Source organism: Argentina silus (genome assembly GCF_951799395.1).
Source record: "Argentina silus genome assembly, chromosome: 2".
NCBI classification, from domain to species: Eukaryota; Metazoa; Chordata; class Actinopteri; order Argentiniformes; family Argentinidae; genus Argentina; species Argentina silus.
Genome location: NC_139656.1, coordinates 20,439,981 through 20,458,530, shown reverse-complemented (window position 1 = coordinate 20,458,530; position 18,550 = coordinate 20,439,981). Strand labels below are relative to the sequence as shown.

The window sequence follows — 18,550 nt, the reverse complement described above, 5'->3', positions numbered from 1 at the left end:
TCTTTCTCTCTCTCTGTCTCTTTCTCTGTGAATCAGGTGGCCAGGCAGATACGGTTCAGTGGGCCTCAGCTGTGTCTGCTGGTGCTGGATGGGGAGGAGTACAACCAGGCTGTGTCACAGGGTAACGACCTCAAGGCCCTTGCCAGAGCACAAAGAGGGGAGGGCTGCAGCCAGCCCAGGCTCTGTCACATCACCAGAGATCCCACCTCAGGCCTGGGCATTAACTTTGTGCCCATAGAAGGTGAGACCATAATGATCCTGTTCTGTATCTTCTGCTCCATCATCATAACACCTCTTCCTGGTAACATACCATGTTGAAGTTGACTTTGTGTCATGTGACCACCCAATAGGGGAGAAGGGCAGGTTCTCTGTGAGCCTTGTGAGTGGGGGTCCGGCTGAGATGGCAGGGGTTTGTCAGGGAGACCGACTGGTGTGGATCAATGGAGTCACAGTATTTGGGCTCACACATTCTGCACTCAGCAAGATGGTAGGTCAGGCAGAGCACCCTCCATTATTTGATCAACCTGTCACTACGCTGGTCATCTGATAAAGGGTGTACATGTTTGCAGGTGAAGAAGTGTGGTGACCTCATGACCATCTTGGTAGTTGACTGTGAGAGTGAGGAGGCCTACATCCGCCGCCAGATGCCCATCCTGCCTTTCATGGCTGGCTCCCACAACTTGCCCCATATGCCTCGGAGGCTTCACCTGGTTCAAGAGCTTGAGGGGTACGGCTTCCTTCTCAGACAGGAGAAGACACCATTAGGGCGCAAAGGTGTGGGAAAGACACACACACACACACACACACACACACACACACACACACACACACACACACACACACACACACACACACACAGACTTATAACCTTTTGGATTGTAACTCTGAGTGTATGTGTGTGGGTTTTTTCGACAATAGCTAATGTAATGCGTGAGGTGGACATAGGCAGCCCGGCAGAGAAGGCAGGCATGCAGGAGGGGGACCTGCTGCTGGAGGTCAATGGAGAGTCAGTGGAGTCACTAAGGCATGAGGTCATAGTGGACAGAGTGCGTCAGAGTGGCCAACAGGTCACCCTCACCACCATCACTCCCTGTGGGCTAGAGTTTTACACACAGGTGGGTGTGTGTGACCAAGGTCAACCTTGGGCAAAGATGAATGATTTACAAAATAGGGGTTACATACAGTACATCCTTGACAAAGGGGATCTAGTTTATATAAAAAACAACCACTGTAAGCAGTTAATCGTATGAAGTAGATCTAATGAGCTAATGATTGTTTATCTTTATTCCCTTTTCTCCTCTCAGTTGGGTCTGTCTCCTCTTTTCTTCTGTGGGAGTAAAGCTGTTGAAAAGGAAAACAAGAGTAAGGCATCACCACCCCCAGTTACAGTGGAGGTTCTAAAGGAGGCACCAGCTGACCTGCCCAGTCCACGACTCTGCGTCCTCCAGAAAAGACCTCTGGGCTTTGGCTTCAACTTGGGCTGTGTCCCACAGACTCCTGGCACCTTCATAAGCCAGGTAAGGCAATCACACTATCTGTGTTCAGCAACAGGCTTATTAAAAGTTCAGTATGTCTTTTTGATCTTTAATATAGTACTAAATGGCAATGATAAATCGGTAACGATCAAGAACTGAAATCACATGATAAAGATCATCCAGTGAGAAGCGCTCAATCTGGAATTGAGGTCGAGCACTGGCCTTCACATTTTGTTTGTTTACAAGGATATGCTCATGTTTGCCACTATTAGAAAACATTGCATATTTATGTTTTCAAATGTTCAGTGTGGCCAGAGAACTGATATTTATTTTCCTCCTGTAGGTGGCACTAGGGGGCTCTGGACAGAGAGCAGGACTACTAGAGGGGGATGTGGTGATTGAGGTTAATGGACAGAATGTAGAGGAGAAATATCTGAAGGATGTGATTGTCCTGGTGAAGGAGGGGGGACATTTTCTGTATCTTTTGGTTGTGAAGAGTGGGTACAACAAGCTTAAACAGAGTCAGACTCCCTCCTCTGCAGAGCCACAGGACCATGGTTCCCAGGTAAAAATAAATAATATATGACCAAGCACTGCACCTGCAGCAAACATATACATTGTTTACTGTATGTTTTGCTTATATATTGATTGATTATATAGTTTTGTCTTCATCCTTACAGGTGGAGGAAACTACTGACAAATACAAAGGTGAATGAAGCACTACCAAAGCACCTAAGTGAGTGACAACCTCTATTCAAGATATTGGAGTCTGAAGTGCCTATAGGGAACATACTGCACTAAGCCACTAAGGGTAAAGAAGGAGAGTAATAGCAGTGTTATAGCTTATAGTGGTATACCTCTAGGTAATAGCTGTGGTCCTTTATGATCCAAACTCAACCTCAGAGACATCTGTGCAGCTGAAAGAATTATTCTGAGGGATCCAAATGATGACATCAAGTGTGAATGAAACTCATATGATACTCCCAAAAGAGTATGTAGGCCTACTCCTAGTCTACACTTAAACCACACCACAAAGTCTGCAAAATGAAGTTTGTGTAACTAAAACATAGTGTTCTCAGTATTAACCGTTAGTTAGACAGTTACACTATGTAACATGTACAGTAGTTTGGATATTACTATATCATTGTTATTTGAATGTATCTAAATAAGTTGATGCCATTTATCCTGAATTTGAAATTAATGATGTATTTGATTTTTTTTTTGTGCAAAAGTCATGTTTAATTATGTTGCTATGAAACTGCATATAAAGAAAGATAACTGCTAAACCTTGAGGTGAGGCTCTTTTTTTCTGATGTCAGACAATTTAAATCAGTGTGATATACATGTTTTTTCTAAAAGCATTGTGGTAAGTGTGATAACCAATGCAATAGTGTGCTGGAAAGGAAACATTAGCAAGGAGAAAGTCATCCAAAAAATTGGGCAATCTGGTCTCAACCAACGTTCTTGACTCTCGAGATTGCTCCCCAGATGCCACACTGGGAGGTTCAGATGATCATTCCTGCCCTGAGCCATCAGTTTTTAAAGGTCCTCACAGCATCTATTTTATGTATTATTTATCTATGTGCAATGCATTTAGGCTAGAATGTACGCATATGACTACTACCGATGCTACATAGACCGTTTTCAACTGGAAAAGTTGTTCCTCTTAAAAAGGACATTGGACATTGGGCAATAAATAAGCAATGATTCAAGTAATTTGCAGAGTAATTTTGACACATATTAGATGTCAGATTATAAATTACCACCGTCTCTAACAAATCCATGAATATGGGCCCAGCGGGGATACTGAAAATGCACCCTTCCTCTATCCTTCCTCGATGTAATCGCTGACGGTACATGATTTGCTTGGTGAAGCAAGCTTTCCACTGTATTGCTTTCATTTAATGTAACATGATCTGTGATCATTTCAAGTAAAGAAGAAATTAGGTCAAATTTATTAAATGGATGTTCCACTTTTTAGATTTTTTTTCCTGGTTGGGCACTGATTAGCCCAGACAGTTTTTATTTACACATTTTGCTTCCTAAAATACTCATAGTAGTCATATTTTGGGCCCCATAAGGCCCTATTAATTGTGAAATATGTCCAAAACAACTTGCAGAAACTCCAAATAAACAAAGATTTTGACAGAATCCCCCTCTTGGATTAGAGTGTCTGCAAAGTGTTTAGGACATGTTTTAGAATGAATGAGGCCCTATTGGGCCTAAAATATCGCTATTCAGTATCTAAGGAATATGTCATTAAAAACTGTCTGAGCTAATCAACTACACTCAAGGATTTAACATTTTTAATAATAAGTAGAACATCCCTTTTAAGGGATGAAAGGAAACATGGGAAGGATCCGTGTTTCCTTTCAGGCAGTCATTTAGCCAGCTATACTTGCAGGTCCTTCTAGCTGGAGGTGACATTCAGTCGCGGCGGACCAGTCGATTAGAGTGGAGCTTTGAAAACCACTGAAAGTAAATCATCATGGCCCAGGCAGTGCAGAAACTGGTGGCCAAAGTACCCACATTGGTCGGCGGTAAGTGTATTTGTCTCTGATAGGAATACGTTGATTTAATTAAATGAATGGTATGCATGTTATAGCTATCGAACTGTCAATGACTCGCGTGGCCTGCTGTGTTGATACAACCGACAGCAGCTAGCTACAACGCTATCGTATTTTGACAGATAACGTTAGCTACCCAGCAAACTAAATAGCTGAGTAGAATCACAGAAATAATATTTTATAGAAACGACCGACGTGACATTTATTTGCAAATGTAGCAAAGCGTTCGTTAAAGTAGCTTGACTAGCTAGTGCTAAACCAACATTGCTTTGACATTATGACAGACGCCAGAAGTGTAAGCAGCATTAGCTTAGCCACTGCGCGACTTTGTAGATAGCTAAAGTAAAACACAGTTCATGGCATTCAGAAATGCGTCCTTGCACTCTATCTGGAGCGTATACCAAGTACGGAACACAAGCCATGTCCCGTTTGACCCGGCAATAACATAACAAGCGCACATAAAGAAGAGTCACAGAGGACTGATTTCATGACATGAAACCGTTTTTTTTGTTCATGTTTCAGCCGCTGTCACCTTCTCCAAACCCCGGCTAGCGACTTTCTGGCATTACGCCCGTGTCGAGCTCGTGCCCCCTTCACCTGCCGAGATTCCCAAGGCCATTGAAGGTGTTCAGGGTATCATCAAGGGCTTCCAGACTGGGCGCCTTGGCCAAACCACAGTTAAGGTGAGTAGATAATAAAAAATAATATGCTGATACATTCATTATAAGTATAATTCCCTCTTTATGCAGTGGCAATGAAGTGTTCGATTTGTGACCCATGCATTACCTTTCAAAGTACCTTATCACAATCCAAATAAGTGTTTAAATCCACAACTTGACTGGAACACTTTAGGGAACACTGAATTGGGGCCTATTGTCCTTCAATTTCCTCACTGTCTGTTTAAGCTGTGGTCGCATTTAACTCAACATGGTTTCTCACAGGATGCTTTGAGGAATGGACTGGTTGCCACAGAAGTGCTGATGTGGTTCTACATTGGAGAGATCATTGGGAAAGGAGGCCTCGTTGGATACAATGTTTAAGTCTTCTGTTCATTCTTTTTGCTCCACTGAGTGTTGTGTACTCTTAACTTCCAGCTTCAATCAATAAATGTCTATTGTTCAACTACAGTACTGTCATTTGAAGATTTCATCATTGGGTACACTATGTGCTTATCAAATGTAAATAGTATTAATAATAATATTTCTGATAGATTTTGGTGGAAAATGTGTAAAGGTGTGGTTGGTAACTGCAGTTGAATATTGACCCAAAGATTACATTTCTGGTTTAACATGGTTTATTAATTTAAAATGATGAAGCCTTGTGCCATAACAAATGGTTTGGATTCAGTGTAAAAAGACATCAGACTTTCCTGGCTATATGTTGAATCAGCTCTAGTTTGAATATTAAAAAAAAAAAAAATCCATGCTTCTTTTGACGACAGAAAATGATGAATAAAATGAAGTTGTCCATTACTTATGCCTATCTAGCTAATAATGATCCTATTGAAGGATGTATGCATGTATTGATGGGGGCATGGTGCAAACTGTTACAATATTGTTGGACATGTAACAGACTATTTCCCATAAGCTACTCTTTTCTATAGACTGGATGCAGGAGGCTTCTGTTGCAGTTAGTGTATATTAGGTAATGATAGACATCTCCTCTCGCTCTCGGCTCTCTGACAGTGTATGCACAACTTTCTCCAAGTATCTGCGAAACCCTTGCCGCACGTCTTCTGGCTCCTCGTCTAGGTTAGAGTGAATGAGTGGTAGCCTGTTCAATTGTGAGGCTACTCACAGGAAACAAACAAACACACAGAATACATTGATGAATATTAATAATTGTGATTGCTTCAATTTATAAATCGCTTTTCATTGCAAAAAGAATCTCAAACCACTTGACAAGATAAACCTGTGAGATAAGGACAAACTCCCTGGTTACCTAGTGACGGTCGTCCGTTCTCTGTTCCACTGCTAGGCTTGTGATGGGCCAACAGTAGACATTGGCTGTCCTGCAGCCCCTGAGATGAGATGAACATCGAGTGCCACGTCTCTACTTCTTTTAAGTGGCTTGGCATGTCTGGGTTAAACACAATAACCACCCCACTGGAGTCCTTCATCAAAGCTGGCCAGCAGGATTCAAACCTTGAAAAGACAAGTTCATAAAGTTACCCAGAGCTTGTTGATTAGCTGGACATAAATGTAATGCAACTCCCAGTTTCTTTGTGAATGATTGACTAATTTGAATAACTATGAATATGTACAGATATAAAATGGAGTTTTATTTAAAAGTGTTTGAAATATTGATCCTTACTTAAAATCTCCAGCACAGTCCCAGAGTTCCACTTCACATGTTGAGTATTTGTCACCACTGCCTTCATTCTGAGATTCAAACTCCAGTATCCTTGAATTGAAATAACACATGGTTAAGTGATGCTCAAAACAATTATTATTATAATTATTTGGAGACACCGTGATTTTTTCAGCAACACTTCAAAACATACAACCTTTTGTCACTAATTCTTTACATCAAATGTTGTCTTGAAGGTTGATATTGTTTTGTCCATTTCTTATGTCATTACACCACACTTCTTGTTTAAAGGTAGACTCTGGGATATGATGACATAGCAAAAATGAGTGACACTGCCAGAGACTTTTCCAAAACGGAGATGCAACAGAATAGAGTGTTGTGACAGAGCCCATGCGTCAAGTTTGTTGTGCAGTTGTGAGCGTCTCTGGTAGAATTCAAATATAGTTGGTTTTCATCCAGGCAGCTGTTTACTTGAGGCTAGTTGGAAAGGGAAATGTACCAAGAAAGAAGAAACCAAGTGACTTGGACAGAAAGAAAATGAGTGAAACGTGTGGACGCCTTAACTACAATGTATTTCATTAAAGTTGCTTTGTTTTCACGGATGTGACAACATATCCCAGAGTCTACATTTAAGCTTTTGCTCGCGGGTGTGGGACGGTGTGCCCCTGTATACCCAATCAGGTAATTTCTTGACAATATTTCTGTCTATTTAGGGGACTCAACTAGCTCAAGAGCTCCCCTATAGGTCGAAAGTTCTATACTAACCTTTCCTACTCTATTCATAGCACACATAACAATCAGCTGTCAAGAACCCTTCTCAACTTTATTATATATTATCAATGTTGTCAATTTACCTGACCCCTTGCGTAGGATTGTAATCTCCTCCTACTGTCTCCACTGTGTCAGAGAGAAAATTTGCGATAACTGTTTTTCCAGACTGAAACACAAAGTTTTTTTTTAGTCATTTTCAAAAGCAAATTAGCCAACATTGTATATAATTCAAAAAGAGCTTATAGCCTACCCATAATGCAGCTAAATGAGAAGATGCAGTCAATTTGCCCCGTTTAATTAGTGCTACTTGGCACAGTCCCACTGCCATGCCATGGCATTGCCTAGCACGCATTACAGATCACTCGTAGCCTAACCAGAGATTTTCATTGAGGCTTTGCGAATTTGGTTAGCCACCAGACCCTACCAAATCCAAATCCTCACCAGCGGAGAGGCCTCTCGTCTTACCTCACTTGGTCCAATTAAAAGTATTTTTGCTTTAAACATTTCCAGTCAACGTTGGTCTTGATAATATCCTGCTTGTTTTGTGTTGATAACAAGTGTGTTTGGTTTGTGTTGACAGTTAGCTAGGTAGCTAGCTAGCTGGTTGGTTGGATAGCTACACCCGTTAGCTAGCCTCTCTAAAGATGCAGAGATGTGTATTTTTCAATCAAAATATTGCTGTTATTACTTAGTCTACGTAGGATACAAAAATACACGGGAAGAAGCTCTTTAGTATGAAAAACATCCATTGCTTGCTAACAGACCCTCTGACGTAAACATCCTTCTGATCTCTATGGTTTCCAAGAGGCGCGGCTTCCTATGCTAAATAAGTGGCTGTCACAGCCCTGTCCGGATATATAGGTCTCGCCCCATAATTTCCGGATTAAATCTGCTGTCCTTGATTTTGAAGCACAGAAGAAACCCGAAACAACTCTCTAAAAAATCTTGTTTGAAACAGAACAGTCCCTCATGTGTCTGTCTCCCTAATAAAAGCCAATTAATAGGCTACACCAAAGGTCATAGTCAGTGAGAGCTGTAGAGGCTCCCCTTTCCCATGGTCCCCAGAGAGGTGTATATATTAGTGTCAAGTAACTTAACTTTACTTTATGTGACAGATGCTTAGATAGATATCAAGTTAGATATAGACATAAATATCTTAATTTATTTCCCCATTAAACTACTGTGAGCGTGCAGCACTGTTTTTGGGCAGTGGATGTCACTACTCCTGAACATTGTTTTATGACAGATGGAAGACAGGAGTCGCGTTAGAATGACGACACCAGTTATGCGACAAGCCTACTCAAGGAGATAAGATACTCAAAATGTTATGTGATATGGGATGTGTATTTTCTCTCATTGGCACACTGGTATGGAGCTGGTTGATGTACTGTATAATACTTTGGGGGTTCCAGTATTCAAGTGGACATGTAAAGAGGTAAACTGTACAAGCACTTGAAATGGGTAGAAAACAGGTAAAACAAATGTGGATATATGCAGATAAAGGCATGCCCTAGATTGTTTAAATTATGAGGTGATCTTATAGGCTATTATCTTTGCAGTAGACATACTGTATGGTTCACACTCTGCGATATGTGTGCATGTATACAGCTCAAGGAGGTTACATCTTACAGGACAGATCTTCACACAATGCATTAAATAATCATACTCTACATGAATCTGTAATACCTAGATAAAACAGATGAGAGAGAGATGGAGGGAGGAATTTATATTGGGCCGGGTTATTGAAATAATTTATAGAATTTGTAGAATTATGACCTTTGATGGTCATGCTATTCTGACATTGCAGCATGACCACTATGAAAACTGTCTGGGTTTGCCTCTTGTCTCCTGGAGTAGTGGGACATCTACTGTACAAATGTGGTACTGCTGGTAACAGTTTACAAGTTAACTTTCGAGAAGCATGATTTGTAAACCTAGACCTATAGTACAAGCATGTCATAAAGACAAAGATGAAGCTGAAGTATAGGCTATTCCTTGACAGTGATATTGATGACACCAAAAGACACTTAAAAGGGCAGAGAGGATATGCAGGATATGGGACCTTAATAAATGATATGTATTCATATGGGTAACATTATAGCAGTCCTTAGTTTAACAAATGCTGTTTGATAACTATGGCTGTTTAACAAGCAATTTCATTTTTGACAACTTACAACAACAGCCTTAGAACAGAAGAATTACCATAAGTCATCAGGAATTGATTAACCTTCTGGTTTTATTTCTTTTTTTTAAAAAGTAAATAAATAAAAAAGTAAATCAAAACTCATAGATTATATCGATCAACAAATTATCAGAAAACTTTTTTGAAACATAATTGCAAAATAGTCAATCCATTTGACCGAAGTAGGTGACAATTTCTATTTGACAGTAATTATCACAACCATGGTCAAATTGTTTCCATGTTACACATACAAACAAGATAGAAATACATTATTTCAGATAGAAATACATTATGCAGAACAAAGATTCCGCTGACATGTGGAAGGAATCATGTCTCTATTCATGACAATTCTATTGGCAAATTATTACAGATTATATTTTGCATAGAGCTTCCGATTGGTTCATTCTAATACTTTGGTAGGAAACTCTGGCAGTGTCCGAAAGCTCATACTGCCTACAGTTTACTAAAAGTATCTATTACATACTAACCATACTACATACTATTTAGAGCCATCTGTTTATTCAAATGTATGCAGTAAGGGATACATTTCAACATACTACACCTCATTCATACATCTGTAGCTCAACCATGTTGTTAATTGAAATTAGCTCAATTTCGCTACTGCCCGTCTCCCTTACCTGCTTCATTGAATTGTGGGACAAAAATTGGATGTTGTATAGTATGTGTGTCAAGCAGTAAGTGTGAAGAATGTTATATTTATAGTCCCAGGTTTATAGCCTTCTATTTATTGGTGTGATATATTTGCATGTGTATCCCCAATTGCCTTTTATCTATCCACTCATCTCAGATCTTCAGGAGTGCAGAGGGTCTGGGGTCTTGATGCCATCACCCCCAGTCTTGTCCAACCAGAGTGGGATTACAGAGACCAAGACAGCATGCTGCAGAGGGTGCTGAGAGCCAGTGGAAGAGCCAGAGCTAGCTGGCTAAGAGAGAGAACAGTGCCAGCGCTCTCTGTTTCGGGGTAGCCATAGCTGGTCCTGCAGGTGTTCTTCACTTCCTCATAAGGGATGGGCAGGTCATCTGGTCTGTTGTCATTCATACTGTCTCGTACCTACAGGACAGGAGGAGGTCAGATCAGGCACTTCACCAAGAGCATTGTAAGTGTGCAGTAGGTCAGCTGTAGTGGTTACTGGTGAGTGTGTGAGACTGTAGCGGTTACTGATCACTGTGTGAAGCTGTAGTGGTTACTGATCACTGTGTGAAGCTGTAGTGGTTACTGATCACTGTGTGAAGCTGTAGTGGTTACTGGTGAGTGTGTGAGACTGTAGTGGTTACTGATCACTGTGTGAAGCTGTAGTGGTTACTGATCACTGTGTGAGACTGTAGTGGTTACTGATCACTGTGTGAAGCGGTAGTGGTTACTGGGTAGCGCATCAGTCCTCACCTGTTCCACGCCTTTAAACACTCTAAGCAGGTTTTCTCCTAGAGCAGCCTTCACCTCTGCATCTGTCCAGTTTCTCCTCAGCAGCTCTGCTACCAGGGCAGGGTACTTAGAAACGTCCTCCAGGCCCTGCGGTACCCTGAGAGACAATACAGAGATAGAGAGATTGTGTGGGAAAAATGTATTTGGTTTTACTACTACAAGTCATTACTATTCACTCTCAACTACTATTCACTTTTCACTTTCGAGTATTACAATGAGTTATTTGTAAGGTAATGCACTTTACCCACTCAAGCTTTGTGATGTTTTGACTGTAGCTGGGTGACCAGCTTATGACAGACCCAAGGCTAGATCATTCATCTCACCTGCTGACTCCATCATAATCCCCACCAAAACCAATGATATTGGGGCCAGCCACACTCTTTATATGGTCAAAGTGATCTAGATTGAAAATGAAAACAGATGACTATAACAATCCATATGTGAGATAAATAACATTGAATGCGTTGTGAGTATCTGTGCATGTGTTGAGTGAAGTGAGGGGATTGCTGATGAAGAGTAGTAAGTAATGACCATGACCAATGAACTGCTACCCACCTGCAACTTGGGAGAGGCTAGCTGTTTTACTGCAGGTGACGTAGTCATTGTAAAAGTTCACCATCACAATGCCTTCTTTATCTCGCTGGTGAGAAATAGGAAACAGATGCTTATAAATATACTGCTGCATTTTTATTTTTATTGGTGTTAAACAATAACTTGTTGCTCCTTTTTCTGTTGTTTATATGGCCTTTTACAACCTCCTAAACTATGTTCCCATACAGGTGATCTACTTACTAATCCTAAAGAGATCAACAATCATTTTAAGGACTTGCACAAATGTACCCCTCTAAATCTCATGCTACAGGCTGGCAAGTGAATTGTCTTTACAGCTTGTTATCTCTGCCAGAAGACACGTTGCTATTTTGTGGCTATGTCATTTTGTGCAATTTACCTTTAAAATAGTAACACAAAATTCTTATCTAGTAGACTATGCAAACATGTTGCATCTAGATTAGAAGGAATTTGTTCCCAGCAGGGTTTCCTTTCCTGTTCCCTCTCTATCTCCTCCCCTCTGCCAACTGTTCCCTCTTCTTCCCTCCTTCCCTCTCCCCCTCTCCCCCTCTTCCCTGCCCCCTCCCTTCTCACAACTAGCCTCCCTGCCCTACTCACCACTCTCCTCAAGACATCATCAGGCACATTCCTCTTGTGTGGGCACAGAAAGTAGGCAGAAGAGTGGCTGAAGATGACTGGGGCTTTGGATAGGTCCAGAACCTGGTTCATCACTTTCTCACTTACGTGGGCCAAGTCAATTATCATCCCAATGCGGTTCATCTCAAGGATCAGTTGCTGTCAGGGTCAAGCACCATCATCATCATCATCAACACAGTGCTGCCACTAGGACTGTGGCAGATTACCAATTGACAGTGTCTCTGTACTGATGTAATGGACTATCATATGTTTCATATCCAGGTTAGGATACAAACAAGTGTCAGCGCTTATCCACAACACCTGTTGCCGTTAGAGCACCAAGAAAAAAACCCAACTAACAAACAAATACAAGAAGACAATAGACTACAATTGGCTATGAGATTTGGAGTGGGAGTTCAGGAGTTGTGGGATAGTAGAACTTTTGTGCACCTCGTTCAGCTGTTGCCCTGACCTAGTTTGAGTGTGTGTCCTCCCTGTTCTGCAGTGAACCAGGATTCTTCTGTAGAATTAATGGGGGTGAGGAATGCAGAAATGGGGCCCTCTCCAAAGAAAACGTGGCCTTCGGTAAGCCTATTTTGTACAATTCTACATAGTTTTACAACAGTTTGCTTGTTACCTCAGCTTACCTCTTTTTAACTTCTTGCTTGCAAATGATCCTGTCTACCCTCCCTTCTCTGTCATGATGCATATTCCACCTCTCTCTCTCCCCCTTTGCTTGTAAATCTGCCTGTCCACCCATTAAAATACATGAACACTTTTGTCCAAACTAGCGACTTATTTAGCTTTGCTGTTGTGGATATGGGATGTAAAATAGACAAACTGGCTCGGGAAAGTTTGAGGAGCACTAACATGCCGCAGTGCAGAGCCACTTGGATTTATACATTGTTAAAATATTCTCTTCCCTGGAGATGAACAAATGATAGTCCAGCCCCAGACAGTCAGAAAAGTATGAGCATGTGAATCATGTAGACATTGAAGACACTCTGAATGAGGCACAAATGAAGAGAAAATATATGACTGTGGTTTTGAGCTAGGGGTTAGCGACTGCCTTCCACTGCCACCCCCACTGTTTCTGTTCCCATTAGATTTGAAGATGCACCTTTGATTGTAAGTAAGTGTTTATTTCCTTATTTACCTCTACAGAATATCTGTTGGCTAGAGTTGCATTTCAGTTACAGATAAACTCATGTTAAAAAGCAGAAGTGGTATTCGCTGCAGCTAAAAGCCAGACAGTGGTTAAGTCCTGGAGTTGAGATGAGATGAGATGAGTGGATATTTCTAGTGTGTGTGCACGTGTGCATTCGTGTGTGTGTGTGTGTGTGTGTGTGTGTGTGTGTGTGTGTTAATGTCATATCGACCTTGCCAAACTTAGAAAGGCCATCATGCTCCACTGGCTCTGATCCTGTATCCACTCGCCAATTATCAGCCCTGGAGGGAAGAAGAAATAACTCTGAAAGTTATTCCTTTCACTATAGTATAGTATCTGTAATGGCCTGAGTCAGAGGGATGAAGGGGGATTCCACGTTTCACTAATTCACTGCCATGGTGAGACCATCTGTTTATACTCCAACTGTATTTTGGTACTGGATACCATTGAAACAGGTGGCATCACATGACAGGACCACAGAAATCCCCTTCATTCCCCACAACATAATGCAATGAATACAGGGTTGGTTCATCCATGAATAAGGAGTTTAAGCTGTTTGCGTTTGTATAATTTGTATTTGTTGTACTGGCGTTTTGAGAGTGTCCTACAGTTTGGCATTAAGTGTGACAGTACAGAACTTGTCACCTTGCGACTTAAATATATACCATCTGGGATCCCTAGTCCCCAGAGCAGAGCTGCAGTCTGAGGTAACTCACCAAGGTGTGTTGCAGCTGTGTGTGAGGGTGAGGTAGCGGACCCCCAGCTGGTACATGGTGCGCAGGGTACCCAAGCTGCTGTCCAGGGAGTGCCCTCCCTCCACCCCAATCAGACTAGCTGTCCTGCTCTGGTTAAATGCATCCATGATATCTGTGGTACAAGTTCACAAAGGAATAGGAAGCTGTATTACGGGATTGGTAGGTGTGAGACAGCTTGACCTACATACATTTGATGCCTACTGTACATTTATAGTGTTTCCCAGTTACAGTTTTTCTCGATTGGCACCATTTGTATGAAACTGAAGTTCACATGCCAACAACAATAACATAGATGAGCACAACAGTAACATTTTCAGAAAAATAGTTAGTCATTTCTCATTGTTTTCACACAAAATGTTAAGCACCTTTTTGCAAAACAGTTAAGACAAACATAACTCATAACTCAACCTTCCCAGACTCTAAAGTCAGGTACAGACCTCGAGTCGTGCTTAAGGTTAATGTTTTCAAGCTGTGCTGTCAGAATTTCACTATACAATTGTCCAATTAAGACTGCACATACAGTACAGTCCACCTGTTCTTGTCTGACCTCGCCTGCTTTCTGCATTGCCTGCTTTCTAGTCAGTTTGGCTTATCAACTCAAATACACTGTATAACCTTTCCTTAAGCAATTTCCCAGTTGAGCATTTTCTCTTATGAATGGGCACAGTAATCCTATCAGATCTATTAGTGACTAGTTTCATTTATTCATTTAAGTTTAAAGAGTCTCAATTATTGTATTTCAAGGATAGAGAAGCAACCCCTACTGAGACAGCAATGCACATATGGTTTAAAGTGACTATTATTCCTGGAATGCCTGATGTCAACGGGACATGACTCCACATGTTTTATTGTTTCTAGGAATCAAAGAGATGCTTTGTACATGCAGTTTTCGGTAAATAAATATGTCATGACCACATGACCACCCAAAACAACGAACTGACAGATTTTTCATTAGTGTGTTTGTTTGTTTCAAGGGAGTGCCTTACTTTTGCTGTAAGCTAGTGACAGCCTACAATCATAATCTGCAATTTCTATTGGAAATGCAGTTTCTGGACCTCTTAGTAAACGGCTACTCTCTTTGGTACCATCATCTGAATTGCATGCCAAAATCACCTAAAAGTTACACCGAACAACAGGAAGTATGTCTGACAGGGTTGGACTTCTGTCCTATCCAGTTTGTAAAGTGGCTAGCCTGTTTGTAAAGTTAGTGAGTTTTTGAGTCAAACAAGTCTGGTGTTACTTTTCCAAATAGCTCCGTGAATGACTAACATCACCACTCGGTGCATCCGTTCTTTGAATATTTTTTTCAAGAAAAGCCACAACTGGCTGGCATGGGCCTTTAAAGGGTTAACTCTCCCACCTTGGCTGCTTGTAGCAAACATGAAGGCTTCTGGGTATTCCTGGCACATCCGGTGGATTATGTCAATCTGCTCCAGAGTTTGTCTTACTGCATCTTTGTACTGAGTTTCACAGGGTACATATGCTGCCCAGAACTGCAGTGTAGTGTAGAAAATACAATAAGCAATGTTAGGGAGAGAGATGCTGAATATACAGTTTAAAAAGCAATACATTAGAATTTAAATCAATTTGAGACCTACTGATTTTCAGAGAGTTCCCTGTCCTGCAGAAGGTAGATATACAGTAAGGAAACAGAGGAGTATAGAGCCAGAAATGAATGAAGGAAAGAGCAATAGTGGATGTAGAGAATGTTATTGGGAAAACCAAAGTTAGATGAGACGAGGTACAAAGAGAAAGTATAAAGAAGGATCAAGTAGCTTGATCAAGTGGAGCAGTTACCAATTATTTTACTAGAAATCAGAAAATGTGGCCTGTGTATGTGTAGATGCTACCTGTGCTGCCATCATTTTGAAGATGTAGGTGTTTGTGTGTCTGTGTTTGTTAACCTGTGCTGACAGTTGTCTCTGCCTGACCTTGATGATGATGATGATGATGTGTGTGTGTGTGTGTGTGTGTGTGTGTGTGTGTGTGTGTGTGTGTGTGTGTGTGTGTGTGTGTGTGTGTGTGTGTGTGTGTGTGTGCGTGTGTGTACTGTACCTGTGCTGCCAGTTTTCCCTGCTTGATCTTGGGGATGTTCGTGTGTGTGTTATTGAGGGTGTATAGATCCACTTCATTGAGCTGGTTGTTGAATTGCTTCCTCAGCTGCCAGGGAAGGTCATTATGGCTGTGGGGTCGGAGGGTACAGGGTGTGAATGCCGATGTCCATACAGCAAAATAGTCGGTGATAATCCATTATGAACTATGGGCTCTTTAGAATGGTTCATTATTTATCTTTTTTTATATTTCATTGACAACAGCTGTAAACAGTCCAGCCAATCAAGCCACAATAAGTGACTGTATGTAGTTATTTTGGTCATGAAGGGAGATTAGATGATTTATTTTCATAATAACATACAATCAGTAAGGACATATGAAAGTTGAAAGTTAAATCTTGAAAAGACCACCATTGATTCATTAATTCCGGTTCAAGCCATTCATATTTCCCATGAGGATTTTTTCAAACAGCTGACATATACAGTAGGCTCAAGTTTACATCTCTCATCTAATCTATCACTACAAATCATTAATATCCATCATGATATAACTTTGTTTGTTCATGATTGTATTTATTTGTGAAATAGGAAAAATAAGATATTCACCCTTTACTAACATGAACAGCAACTTAAACAGCTTTGTGTGTTAATGAAATGTGATTATTAATGTTATACTAACCACTATCATCTTTATACATAATTTATTAATGTATTTGTTGATAGCATCATAAAATGCATACAACAATAATTAATAATTGCTTCGTAAATGCTTACTGTTTTAAGCATTTGCAATTTGGTAATGTTGTCTTGAGGCACTCTTAGTTACTAAGTTGGAGCTACACAGCCTTTAACATTGCACATAATTTGGTAAAATGAAGAGGCAGTGTGGCAGCCACTTACCCATCAATAAGTGGTGTTTCAGACATCAGTCTCACAGCATTGGTCATGTGTATGTCCTGTGCAGAGGTGAGTGTGAAAGCACAGGACACCAGCCACAGGATCCCACCCAACCCTACAATGCCCCCTAACAACATGTCCTACCTTCTCTCACCTAAACACACAAGTTATGATAAAGCCTGACCTGTACACTGTCTAAGTACTGCTTCCCCCACCCTCTATGGTTTTATCAGTCACTCAGTTTGCTACTATCTCTCAAGGATTCTTCTGTCTTGTGTCTCTCTACTTATTGTGTCTACAGATTCCTTTCTCAGACCCTCTGTGTGTGTGTGTCTTGTGGTGTTTCTCTGAGTTTCCCCAGTCCCTTATGCTCCTCCTCTGAACTGGCTCTCTCTGAGTGTCATGCACAAATACAATAAATTACCATAGGCTTAAAGTACAGTCATTACCAAGTCCAGAGATACTTCATACTTTGAGGTTGACGAACCACTCTGAGATGATTACAGTTTAGGGCAGGCAATCTTCCCACAGCTGTACCACTGGTATTCACAAATCATGAATTCTAACATAGACTGTAGGCTGCTCATATATTATATTTTTGTTCTCCTCCACTGTGGAAATAAAAAGCAACGTTGTTTGTGTCTGTGTTTTGTGAAACCTGTTTTTTACTGTTGGAAAATACAGCCTCAACTTGGCTAGTTACATATTCATAAAGAACAGTCTTGTAAAGAAGAACATCCCTGAAAGTCCAGCTGCAGGCACTGTATGCTACATCATAAAGCTTGTCACTTTTGGAGAGGCGGAAGAAGTTATGATTGCTACCAGGGGGACGTTGGCGAACAAACAAAATATGTGTATTTAGTTCGGACTAAATAATAAGCGTCCTTGACTGAATTAGCTACAGCTGCAGCTCTTGCTAGCGATTGTAACTCTGCCCTATATCTTCAAAGATGAAAATGTGTTTCACATTTTGTTACTTTCTGTGGCTTGACAGAAAGCCAAGTTGTAGGCTGTAGCAGTAGTTTGCTCATCCTCATTAACCTTTATTGCTCCCCCTACATTGCACTCATCCAATCACAGAGGTAGATTATGAATTGCGTCATTAAAAACATACTTTTAGCCTATGGTAATTCCAATAAACGCCTGTATGAAACGATAAATGATGAAACATACAATAAATATATAAAGATAGATAGCACCTGATCAGTTATATGTGCAGAGGGTCAGAGTCCATCAGAGGTCAATGCAAGTTTAACTTTAGTCTAACTTTATCTTAATCATCAACCAGATATGGTCCAAATGTGGCATACAACTTTTGACATGACATGACATGGCATTTGCTTATAATGATCTATGAAGCATTTACTGTACAGTATATAGACTATGTGAAAAAATCCTTCACTGTCCCATTACTTACGTAGGACACTGTATATCATACATTTAAAGCCCCAGTAAAGTGACTTTGATTTCCATATCAAGTCATTTCTGGGTACATGTTAGGTAACATACTTTAATTGTTTAGAATTAAAATGCTCAAAAAGAAGCTAGAAGTAGCTTTTTTTGTTTATCACAATTTCTCAAGCCAGCAAACTACAGGATTGACTGGGCATGACCTCCTGAGCCTTTTGTTCCTCGGTTCAGTGTTTTTTTAGCTGGCTGTGATGTTGACCAATTCGTTAGCAGCCTACAGTGTCTCTTATGTGGATTTATGTTTGGAAATAGGCTTATATTTTTGGTGAGTTACT

General features: G+C 40.7%; 4 protein-coding genes across 5 annotated transcripts in view; 2 read left to right on the top strand and 2 right to left on the bottom strand.

The window, feature by feature from the left end:
* nherf4b (NHERF family PDZ scaffold protein 4b) overlaps positions 1-2,191 on the top strand; it is a gene marked incomplete at both ends in the record, with an annotated part of 4,316 nt that extends 2,125 nt beyond the window's left edge. The window contains 7 exons of the mRNA XM_083665195.1: positions 37-241; positions 351-487; positions 570-774; positions 919-1,115; positions 1,305-1,517; positions 1,819-2,040; positions 2,156-2,191. Coding sequence (XP_083521321.1) covers positions 37-241; positions 351-487; positions 570-774; positions 919-1,115; positions 1,305-1,517; positions 1,819-2,040; positions 2,156-2,191 — 1,215 coding nt within the window. The remainder of the gene's footprint in view (positions 1-36; positions 242-350; positions 488-569; positions 775-918; positions 1,116-1,304; positions 1,518-1,818; positions 2,041-2,155) is intronic.
* Positions 2,192-3,876: 1,685 nt separating this feature from the next.
* On the top strand, positions 3,877-5,169 carry atp5l (ATP synthase, H+ transporting, mitochondrial F0 complex, subunit g). The gene is made up of 3 exons (XM_083697343.1): positions 3,877-4,015; positions 4,565-4,725; positions 4,984-5,169. The coding sequence occupies exons 1-3, from the start codon at positions 3,964-3,966 to the stop codon at positions 5,080-5,082; spliced, it is 312 nt and encodes a 103-aa protein (XP_083553469.1). The 5' UTR covers positions 3,877-3,963; the 3' UTR covers positions 5,083-5,169.
* A 149-nt stretch (positions 5,170-5,318) lies between these two features.
* Positions 5,319-7,919, bottom strand: ift22 (intraflagellar transport 22 homolog (Chlamydomonas)). Of its 2 annotated transcripts, none has more exons than XM_083697341.1 (5): positions 7,589-7,919; positions 7,207-7,289; positions 6,356-6,445; positions 5,984-6,186; positions 5,319-5,831 (listed from the first exon to the last, which is right to left on the bottom strand). In XM_083697341.1, exons 1-5 carry the CDS (start codon positions 7,625-7,627, stop codon positions 5,683-5,685), a joined length of 564 nt encoding a protein of 187 aa, XP_083553467.1. In that variant the 5' UTR covers positions 7,628-7,919; the 3' UTR covers positions 5,319-5,682. The 2 variants fall into 2 exon arrangements, with proteins under 2 accessions (XP_083553467.1, XP_083553466.1); XM_083697340.1 differs by lacking the exon at positions 7,589-7,919 and adding an exon at positions 7,374-7,578.
* A 2,263-nt stretch (positions 7,920-10,182) lies between these two features.
* On the bottom strand, positions 10,183-16,855 carry dpep1 (dipeptidase 1; the record flags this gene model as incomplete). Its single annotated transcript, XM_083665193.1, has 10 exons — positions 10,183-10,377; positions 10,711-10,846; positions 11,073-11,148; positions 11,305-11,389; positions 11,917-12,093; positions 13,314-13,383; positions 13,819-13,969; positions 15,218-15,350; positions 15,913-16,039; positions 16,809-16,855. 10 exons carry the CDS (start codon positions 16,853-16,855, stop codon positions 10,183-10,185), a joined length of 1,197 nt encoding a protein of 398 aa, XP_083521319.1.
* Positions 16,856-18,550: the final 1,695 nt, after the last annotated feature.

Excerpts from the sequence above, each read along its gene's own strand:
- ift22 (XM_083697340.1), bottom strand. The coding sequence starts at position 7,475 with ATGCGTGCTAGGCAATGCCATGGCATGGCAGTGGGACTGTGCCAAGTA. Across the intron at positions 6,446-7,206 it reads AATCCTACGCAAGGGGTCAG|GATACTGGAGTTTGAATCTC; the intron begins GTAAATTGACAA and ends TTTCAATTCAAG. Across the intron at positions 5,832-5,983 it reads GAACGGACGACCGTCACTAG|CCTCACAATTGAACAGGCTA; the intron begins GTAACCAGGGAG and ends TCCTGTGAGTAG.
- atp5l (XM_083697343.1), top strand. The coding sequence starts at position 3,964 with ATGGCCCAGGCAGTGCAGAAACTGGTGGCCAAAGTACCCACATTGGTC. Across the intron at positions 4,016-4,564 it reads AGTACCCACATTGGTCGGCG|CCGCTGTCACCTTCTCCAAA; the intron begins GTAAGTGTATTT and ends TTCATGTTTCAG. Across the intron at positions 4,726-4,983 it reads TTGGCCAAACCACAGTTAAG|GATGCTTTGAGGAATGGACT; the intron begins GTGAGTAGATAA and ends GGTTTCTCACAG.